Raw genomic sequence first — 9,915 nt, 5'->3', positions numbered from 1 at the left:
GGAAAATATACTCATTTTGATTTGACTAAATATATTAAAGCTTATATAAATCACATACTCTGTTAAACAATGAAATTTTTGGATGTCAATACTGTAATTTGAAATAATGCAATGTCTCAATATGCATATTGCCTATGTGAGCTTACTGAGCTAGTATATGAAATAAAATCAAAGGTAGGGAAAAAGGTAGATAAAAACAAACACATACATGAATGTCTTTATTACAAAAGTGTCTATGCCAAAGTAGAAGGCATGCTAATATGTTTAAAATTAACAGCCATTAGGAGTTGCCCCCCCCATAGGCCACATGCACATTTCAGTGATTTTTATTCCATATTTTCAAAATTAGTACATGAGTTATATATTAGGAGACCTGATCTCAAGAACTTATACTTGTAAAAGAGGTAAATACAATAGAAAATAATTTCTTGAAGAAGTAATTAAAACTTAAAAAAAATCAGTTACTGTGATTCATGATAGCACAGAAGATGATAATGTCTTTAGTGACCTTGAAAATAATCTCTCCTACATTAACTTTCACATTTAAAATGATTTCATAATTTGTTCTCAACTTACTTAATAATATAACCTGAAACCCAACCTTAAAAAATCACAGGGAAATATTAACTTGATACATATCCAAAGTAGAATTGCATAGAATAAATTCCTCACCTTTATAAACTGGCATAAGACAAATTATGATGAATAAGTTAGTTTTTCTAATCTTAAGTATTAATTTGTTTAAAAAAAGGTTAATCACCTTGCAATATATACTACAGACTGTACTGTTTAATTAGGACACTGTCTGTTCTGGGAATAAATTCTTTCCCCAAGTCTCTTTCTAAATGAAGGGAATAGGTTTCCCCAAGAATCCAAAAGCTCAACAAAGAAAAAGAAAACAAAACAATAAAGAAGATACACTTGAGGAAACTACTCCATTTAAATATCCTATTTTTCTATTTTGTGACTATGAGAGCCAGGAATGGGATGTATGAGTGCCACCACGGTACTTGGATAGCTGAAGCAGGAAAACTGTATATTTAAAGTCAACTAAGGATTCAGAGTAAGGCTTTGTTTCTAAGTAAACAAGTATAGTAATTAAGTAAGTCAAAGAATGTTTTCAGTTCTCAAAAGAAGTAAAAACAATGAGAACATCAGAAATTGATAGTCTTTTTTATTCAAATTTAATCATTTATTTGAATGGTGACTCTTGTTTGTAGTCTGGATGGACTGGAGTTCCCTACGGAGATTTGTCAGGGTTCAGAAGTGTGATGATCTGCCTGCTCCTGCTTCCCAGTCATGAGAGTAGTGGAAAGCAGCCTCAGTGCAAAGACATTTTATGTATTATATTAAGAAATGATAACAAATTTCCAGATTTACAATGCACCCATGGAGTGACAGTAAATACACAAGAGGTTCTGCATCATTGGCCAGGACTGAATCCTGCAGCATATCTCCCAGATCTGAACCCTCATTCATCACACTCTCTATGCTCCTGAAATTATAAGAAAAAGAGGAAGAAAAGAAAGGCTCATTTTTCTCCCTAGGTTGTGTGAACTGGGTGTTGTGCATAATGACATTTATGAAGATGAAAAAATATAGTGATACTTCATTCTTTACTACATATAGAAAACTAAGATTACTAATACATTAATCAGCAAGTGTGTTCAGCAGTCCCAACCCAAAATTCCACTTACTTCCTGCTTTTGTTTCCCAACAAGGAACTCTTAAGTTAGATCTTAAAGTAATATAGCTGATTTTGTAGACTCCCCAGATACGTCCTTCAAAATGCATATAGAAGTGTAAAAATATAGTGGAGAAGAATACTAAAAAACAATCATAAGATCCTATACTATTAACACAGACATAATATTTTAAATAAGAGAATTAAAAATAAGGACTTTAGAATAATGAATCTGTATCATATCCCTTGTAGGATTTTATATATTCTTACAGTTTTGTGTAATATCTTTATTTTAATTGTAGCCATTAAAATATTAGTGAAATCCCAAATAATAACTATTATATTTTACATTCAAAACACTAAACAATGATGATGAGAATTTTTATTTTTTTCAAAAAATACTTTTTATTTATGTATAAAATTGCATGCCTGTTACACTATAGATGGCAGAACAGAACACTTGAGTTTCTGAAGGTAGAATCACAAGTGGTTGTAAACAGGCATTATCTCGAGAGCAGAAAGATCTGGTAACTGCTTACACAGCACCTTTCCAACTTCTGATAATAAACCAAACCAATGTAATAATAATGATAATTTATTAATAGAAGTGCAAACATAAAAAGAGACATGCAGTTGTAACTTTGGATATCAATATGATGATTTCTCAGAAAATTATGAAACAACATTCCTCAAGACTCAGGGTAGAGACTAGGGCCATAAGAAGCAAAGACACTGACTCTCATGTTAAATTCTCATTACTCTTTGTAGCACTGCAATTTTGAAACTCCCCACTATTCTGATGAATACTTTTAACTTCACATTTTAAAAGGATTATCATGATCCTAAAATTAGACAATCTTAAAACTTTTACTAGGGTGTTGTGTTTGCTTATCATAATAAATATTCTTCACAGAACTTGGGTTTCATCTATAATTCTTCTGTTTGTCATCAGTGAGATAATAAAATGCATTTCATGATTTTTATTAGTGAGAGGAAAATAAAGTAATATCAAAGTAACACTTATTAAACTGATTCTTTGCTATGTTTCCCTTCTCATTTCTAGATAATTTATTGATTCATTATTTTCTTGGAATGCATCACACTGCTTATTAAAACTTTATTTGATGGTCTTATCAAATTACTTTGCTGAAAACAATTTTCTTTCCAACCTTCTTTAATCAGAATTGGGTTTTTTGTACATTCAGGGTGAGTATTTATGTACAGCAGAAAAAAATCTCATTCACTGCAGCAGCTAAAATGATACTTTTACAAACCTGATGGATGCTTCCTAACAAATTTCATCTGAGATGGTCTCAGACTATTCATTTGCACCTATTCTCCTTTCATCCCTTCAATACCATGTTTTTGACCTTGTACAGAACAAAAATGTGTAGTAAGAACATCACCATGGGGGCTGGAGAGATGGCTCAGAGGTTAAGAGCACTGACTGCTCTTCCAGAGGTCCTGAGTTCAATTCCCAGCAACCACATGTTGGCTCACAGCCATCTGTAATGAGACTTGGTGCCCTTTTCTTGACAACAAGCATATAAACAGACAGAACACTATATACATAATAAATAAATAAATAAATAAATCTAAAAAAAAAAAAGAATCACCAACATAGGACAGAGCTCTATTAAGTGTGGTGTAGTTGAATTCTATTCCACTTTCCTCTACTGTGTGAGTTATATACTATAGTAGCATTTGGCCATAATTTGCTAAGCTCTCCAATGACTGCACGATACTAAAACTACTTAAGACTTTCATGTCAATTACATGACTTTGCACAGGAAAACAATAAAACAAATGAACAAACAAACCAACAAACAAAATCACGCTTGACATAGCCAAGTCATATGTATTTCTACAAGTGTTATTTATATTTGTTCTCAAATGCTGCATTTAGTTCTTCATTTTCTAAGTATTTCATTCAAAATATTTAATCATAATTTAGTCAAAATGACATTTTATGAATTCAGCCCTCTGCTTGACATTAATGATGGTAATGAGAGTCATCTACCTTTAAGGAAATTATAAATAAAACCGTTGCAGTCGGTCTTTAGGTGCCACACCCAGAAATCTTGTTTACATTTTTTTTCTGTTCTACTGCTCTCCTATATGGGATTCCAATATTTTGACTCCACACGCAAACATTTTTGTTGAAGTTTTCTCTGTGCTTCAGTACACAAATCCTAAATGACAGGCAAGGATTTTACTACTTCACTTGTGATTTTTCTTTCTTAAATGATCCTATCTGTTGCTCGTTATTTTATTCCGCTGTTAATCTAACAGACTCTGTTTAAAGGAAATTTTCACTCTCAAAGAGGAGAAGATGAGAATTAATTGGGAGGAAAGACAAGGAAAACCTTCCTATACCATTGTTTTTAAGTGAATATGATTAAAATATTTCATCCCTATAAAGTATTTCTTGACCTACTTAAATTTGATTTAATTGTGCAATACCACACCTAATTACTAAATGACATTTGGAGCCATTGGTTTATCTTCAGCTCTTGAGAAGATGAAGCTACGAAGAGGACAAATTCACTGACTGTGCTCTTGATAAAAGATAAATAATAAATAATTCTATATATATCCATATGATGAGTCTTTATTGTATTAGGTTTTATTCTAAATTATATTTTACATTTTGTTCTTTTCTCTAATGCTTAAAATATCACAGCAGTAAGATGTAATTATTTTAAAAATTACATACAAAATTCTTTTCCATTATTTTAATAATCATCTCCTAATGTTGATATTTAAATATGAGTCAAGCTATTTATGAATTTATTATTTTTCAAGAGTAATTTCTGCCAATCTGTGTAGAATTATAAGAATTATAATTTTACCTGTATTTATCAGCTTAAAATAATAATAACAAATCTGATATATAAAGCTTAAATACTTCCTTTACATAAAATTTTTATGCGTTTATTGTACTGTCAGAACAAGGGTGATGAGTAAGTAGAAAATGGTTTCTCTGGGAATAAGTTCCTTCCCCATACTGCATGCTAATTGAAGAAGAAAGCACTTTGTCTTCTTCCTTAAGGAATTAGTCACATGAATAAATAAATAAAAAAGAAAAGGGAAAACGAAACTTAACTAAACTACTCCTTTTTATAAATTCAGTTTTGTTTTTCAGTATTGAGATAAAGAAAAAGTGAACACTGAAAGTATCAAAAATTTCCTATTATTTTAATACGTGAGCATTATGTGTGTGTTTGAGATAGTATCCCTGTATAACTAAATCTGAACTCACTATGTAATCCTGCTGGTCTTAAAATTCTATTATCTTCTAAAACCTGGGAACAGTAGCTTGTGATTACCTGGAGTAACCACTGGCTTTTCTTAAGTGAAATAAAGACAGAATGAGAAGATAAGTATTCTGATATCTATACAATACTAAGTGATGACGTTATTTATACTTACATTTGCCATGAATATAAGTAGACATGTGATGTGCTTATCTTTGTACAAATATATTCTTATGTATATAGTTCTGTCCTTTTCACTAATTTTATATAGTTTTTTATCTTCTCATGAAAAATATTTTATAAACAACTTGTTAATATTCGTTAAAAACTAATTACTAATATTCCTAAAATATTCCTTCATTTTTATTATTTCAGATTAATAACATTTATTTTATTGAATATAATGATGTAACATACAGAATTATTTACCTATAAACAAACCTGAATCATACTTAATACATATAGTCATCTCTAATGAAACTACAAACTCCAAAATGAGATCTTTAAGGTTTTATCAATGCCTCAAGTAGCACAGAATTTTCTTAGTATGTCTGAGGATCTTGGTGAGAGTCTCAGCACTGAAACATCAAACAGAGTCTCAACACTGAAAAAAATATCAAACAAATAAGAAAACCTTAGGCTTTTACTTATGAACCACATTATTTGACAGTCATTTTTAAACAGAACTAGATACATGTGCAAGTTCAAATTTTTGTGCATATCTTTTATCTTATATCTATTTTCTACTGTATTCATCAGCTTTCTGTTGATATGATAGGGACCATAATCCAAAACAGATCATGGAAGAAAATGTTTTATTTAGGTGATGTTCATCTAACATCCTATCAATCAAGAGAGTCTGGTCAAACATTTAAGGAGTAAGCTGGTGAGGCGAGGTTCTTCTAAAAAGAATATTTCCTCTTGTCTTGCTTATAAAGCTATACTGCTATAAAGCTCATGTCCACCAGGCTGAGAATAATACTGTCCAGAGCAGGTTAGGACATCCTACATCAACAAGAAATTAAGGAAATGTCCCACAGACATGAACAGAGTCCAAACTTACTGAACCAACTTCAACCAACTCTTCTACTAGCTACATAACTCTAGATTAGAACTAGTTTAAAATACAAACTAATAAATCTATACAATTAAAAATAATAAATACACTCACCACTAACTTAAATTTATTTTGAAAAAGAAAACAACATGAGTTGTGAGGCTATAACAGAACATCTACTAGAAGAGTCAAGCCATTCCCAGTATGCATTCCTTCTGCTTCCTGTGGTATGAAAATAGGGCTCTCAGTCACCTGTAACTAAGGATTCTAACTAAATGGAACAATAAGCCAATTTAAATGCCTTTATTTTATAAAAAATATGTACTTTTGAAAGAGAATATTGCACAAAAATGTATGTGTACATTTGGAAGAGCCAGTTATTTGATAGAGCATGGAAAACTTTATCTCAACATATTTTTCTTGGAAATAATTACAATTGATAATCATTTCTTTATAAGAAACAGATGTCATAAAATTAAACAGAATTTTTTAAATCCTAATACAAGCAAATACAAAGCTGTATCTGCCAATATGTTAAGATGAATTCGAGTTAATTCTTTACATAATAATTTCTTCAGTGTCATTATGACATGCTTGTTACTTGGAGATAATTATGGGAATTCCAAAGTTTACAGAAAAAGAACTTAATAACTAACATAATAACTTCAGAATATGTCAGAAAAAAAGACATTGGCCTAACATATAGTTGATGACAATTTGAACAAACCAACATAATTTTTACTCTAGTGAAATAATATTAAAAGAAAGAGAAGCAAGACAGGAACACAAAACAAAGGAAGATCAATTCATTCACAAAACTGTTCACACAAAATGAAGTATCACATAGGATGTCACACAAGTGTCTGATTAGATAGGGAGAAAAATGACAAAGAAATCATTTAGAGAGGCTTAAAAGTTTTTCCCTCTAAGATTCCATTACAGGGTTCAATTAAAGACACCACGAATAGCTAAAGGGGGGTTAAAAATCTGAGGGTAAAGATCTAAGAGTTAAGAAATCTATTCATAACAGGAATCATCTGTTCATGTTTATTCTTTCTCTGCTTTCTAATTTCTATCAATTCTCCCTTGATATCTTTTGTTTTAAATTGTTCTTAGTTCTACGTTGTTTCTCATTGCCCTACCCATTACAAATGTTCCTAGTCAATTATACCCTTAAAACCAGTACTTGCCGAACCCTATCAGGTGCCAGGGATGGAATACTTTTGCCCCATAGGAAATTAGATAAAGGTTTTCACACACACACACACACATACACACACACACACACAGAGAGAGAGAGGGGGGGAGGGAGGGAGGGAGAGAGGAAGGGAGGGAGGAAGAGAGAGAGAGAGAGAGAGAGAGAGAGAGAGAGAGAGAGAGAGCTGCTTAACTGAAAAAGATAGTTAAGAAAGGAATTAAATCATCAGGGAATTTTTAGCAGGGAGGTTAGTGTGCTACATTATTATGTGATAGATAAAAGAGCTAAAAGGTTTATTTTCAATAAAATTATGAATAGGGCACAGAATGTTTAAATCAGCAACTCAGTTCTTTGATGCCAGTATTCATAGACGAATAAGTAGTCTGTGGCACTGTGGATAAGATGATCTCTATATGACAGGGAGATAAATAAACTACTTCAGAAATTAGTACACAAAAGTTTGCTTTTTTTTCCAATTAACAATTTTCTCAGTGCTGCAATCACATCCTTGTTCCTGAGGCTGTATATCAAAGGATTGAACATGGGAGTCACAATGGTGTAGAACAGAGAGAATAGTTTGTCAGTTTCTGGAGAATGTGTGGACTTTGTCCTTGAGTAAGTAACAGCAGCTGATCCAAAAAACAAAAATATCACAAGCAAATGGGAAGAACATGTGGAGAAGGCTTTTGTCTGTCCTGTGGCTGTTGGTAACATCAGAATGGTGGCAATGATTTTGCTATAAGAAGCAAGAATCAACATAAAAGGAAAAGCAGCAAAGAGGATAGCCACTAGGTAAACAGACAACTCATTAATAAATGTGTTTCCACAGGCCAGCTTGAGAATGGGAGGTAAGTCACAGAAGAAGTGATTGATTTGGTTAGAACTGCAAAAATGAAGAGAGAATATCTGACAGGTTTGTCCTATCTGGACTGGGATGCCGCCGAGCCAGGAGCCTGCTGCTAGCTGAATGCACTTGATTGAGTTCATAACCAGGGGATACTGCAGAGGGTTGCAGATAGCCACATAGCGGTCATAAGACATCACAGCCAGAAGGAAACACTCAGTGGCTCCCAGCATAAGGAAGAAGCATGTTTGTGTGGCACAGGCCAGCTTGGATATGATCCTATTCTGAGTACGGATGTTGTACAGAATTCTAGGAAGAGTGACTGACACATAACAGATTTCCAGAGAAGAAAAGTTTGCCAGGAAAAAATACATGGGCTTGTGCAGTGCAGGATCAATTCTGGTTATCACAATTATGAAGCCATTTCCAATAAGGATAATTAAGTACATTATGGAGAACATACCAAACAGAAACCCCTGGAGGTTTGGTAGGTCTGAGAATCCCAGAAGGACGAATTGGGTGACTGTGGAAACATTGTTCTCTTTCCTGCTCTCTGTGAGATCCATGCTTAGAGATGATTCGGTTCAAAGCAGAAGTCACGTTACTGTATTTGGTTTTCTTATATTGCATCTAAGTTACAGGTACAACAATTTAAAACTTCCTAATGTTTCTATAGGAATAAAAAATAAACATGTACATCGTATATATTTTCTCAAATAATAGGGAAATGTACCACTTGCCATTCAGGAGCAGCAGTAAAAACAATCAGGATTTTTTGTTAATTTGTACTGTTTGCAATTTTGGACATCTGGAATAATTATGCTTGCTATTTTACTTTTCTTTTCAATATTTAAAATGCATAATTTGAATTTGTATTATTTATCATATAATTCATATTTTCTATCTACCCAATATTTTTTCATGATTATTAGCTTGTGGTTAATTTAAAAAAAATTGAATAATACATAAGTAAGTTTTCAAAAAGGTATAAAAAGTTTAAGGGATAATATATATTATTTCAGCATCATTTCCCTTTTGGTTAGATTGTTTATATTTTCAGGCTATTTAATACAATTAGTAATTAATTGTGCACCAAATATTATATGCAATTTAAAATATTTAATGCAGTTTTTGTTTTTAGTTTATAGAATGTGAAAATCAACCTCATAATTTTTAAACTGCTTTTAAAGTTTCTCTACTTAAATTGGGAAGTGGAAAAATACAAAATATTAAGACATTTCTCTCTCAGTATGCTCAACGTTCAGAAGCTGTCCCACACTTTCCCCACTAGCACACATGGTGTGCAAATGTACTGAAGGGGGTACAACTCTCTATTCTGAATAAATCTAGTGTAGCAACACAGAGTTCACTTCCTATTCTCTAAGTCATTCATATCCACCCTGCATGTATGTATATAACTAGTCTGCTTATTCCACTCTTTCATTACAAGCTTCTGTGGGTTTTGTGCTTGAGAATGCTGCCGTTCATTTCATTTTGTATGTCCTATTTGCCTTTAGAACAATAACTCTTTTTAAACTCTTTTGCCTTGTATCTCTTGCTTTTCAATATTTCATTATAAACAGTCCCAACATTTCCAAACTTTTTGAAGTATTTTAGAACCCTTGAAAATCCAAAATGCTTACATATGGTACTCATTCTACCCTTGTCTTCCACATACAAATCCTCTATCAACTCGTGCATACCTTTAACTGTACTCAGTAGTAGGCACCTTTTCTCTTACTGTATGTGGCCACAGGTGTTATGTGGGATTTACAACCATCATCCACTCTGTCAGAAAAATCTGATTGTCTTATTTGCCTCCATGTGTCAAATAATTTCAGGTTCAGTAATATATACACAAAAAGATAAATCAGC

The 9,915-nt window shown here is 32.3% G+C and overlaps 1 protein-coding gene across 1 annotated transcript; it reads right to left on the bottom strand.

Annotated features, from left to right (window-relative positions):
* Positions 1–7,634: 7,634 nt before the first annotated feature.
* On the bottom strand, positions 7,635–8,606 carry LOC121466362 (olfactory receptor 10AG1-like). The gene has a single exon (XM_041680022.1). It carries the CDS (start codon positions 8,604–8,606, stop codon positions 7,635–7,637), a length of 972 nt encoding a protein of 323 aa, XP_041535956.1.
* Positions 8,607–9,915: the final 1,309 nt, after the last annotated feature.

The sequence above is a fragment of the Microtus oregoni genome, unplaced genomic scaffold (assembly GCF_018167655.1).
Source record: "Microtus oregoni isolate MIOR12 unplaced genomic scaffold, Mior012 000033F_ref0000390, whole genome shotgun sequence".
In the NCBI taxonomy this organism is placed as follows: domain Eukaryota; kingdom Metazoa; phylum Chordata; class Mammalia; order Rodentia; family Cricetidae; genus Microtus; species Microtus oregoni.
The sequence above is the reverse complement of the archived record's forward strand: the minus strand, read 5'-3'. Positions and strand labels throughout refer to the sequence as shown.

Bases quoted from the DNA above. Each gene is read 5' to 3' on its own strand.
- LOC121466362 (XM_041680022.1), bottom strand. From the start codon at position 8,606: ATGGATCTCACAGAGAGCAGGAAAGAGAACAATGTTTCCACAGTCACC.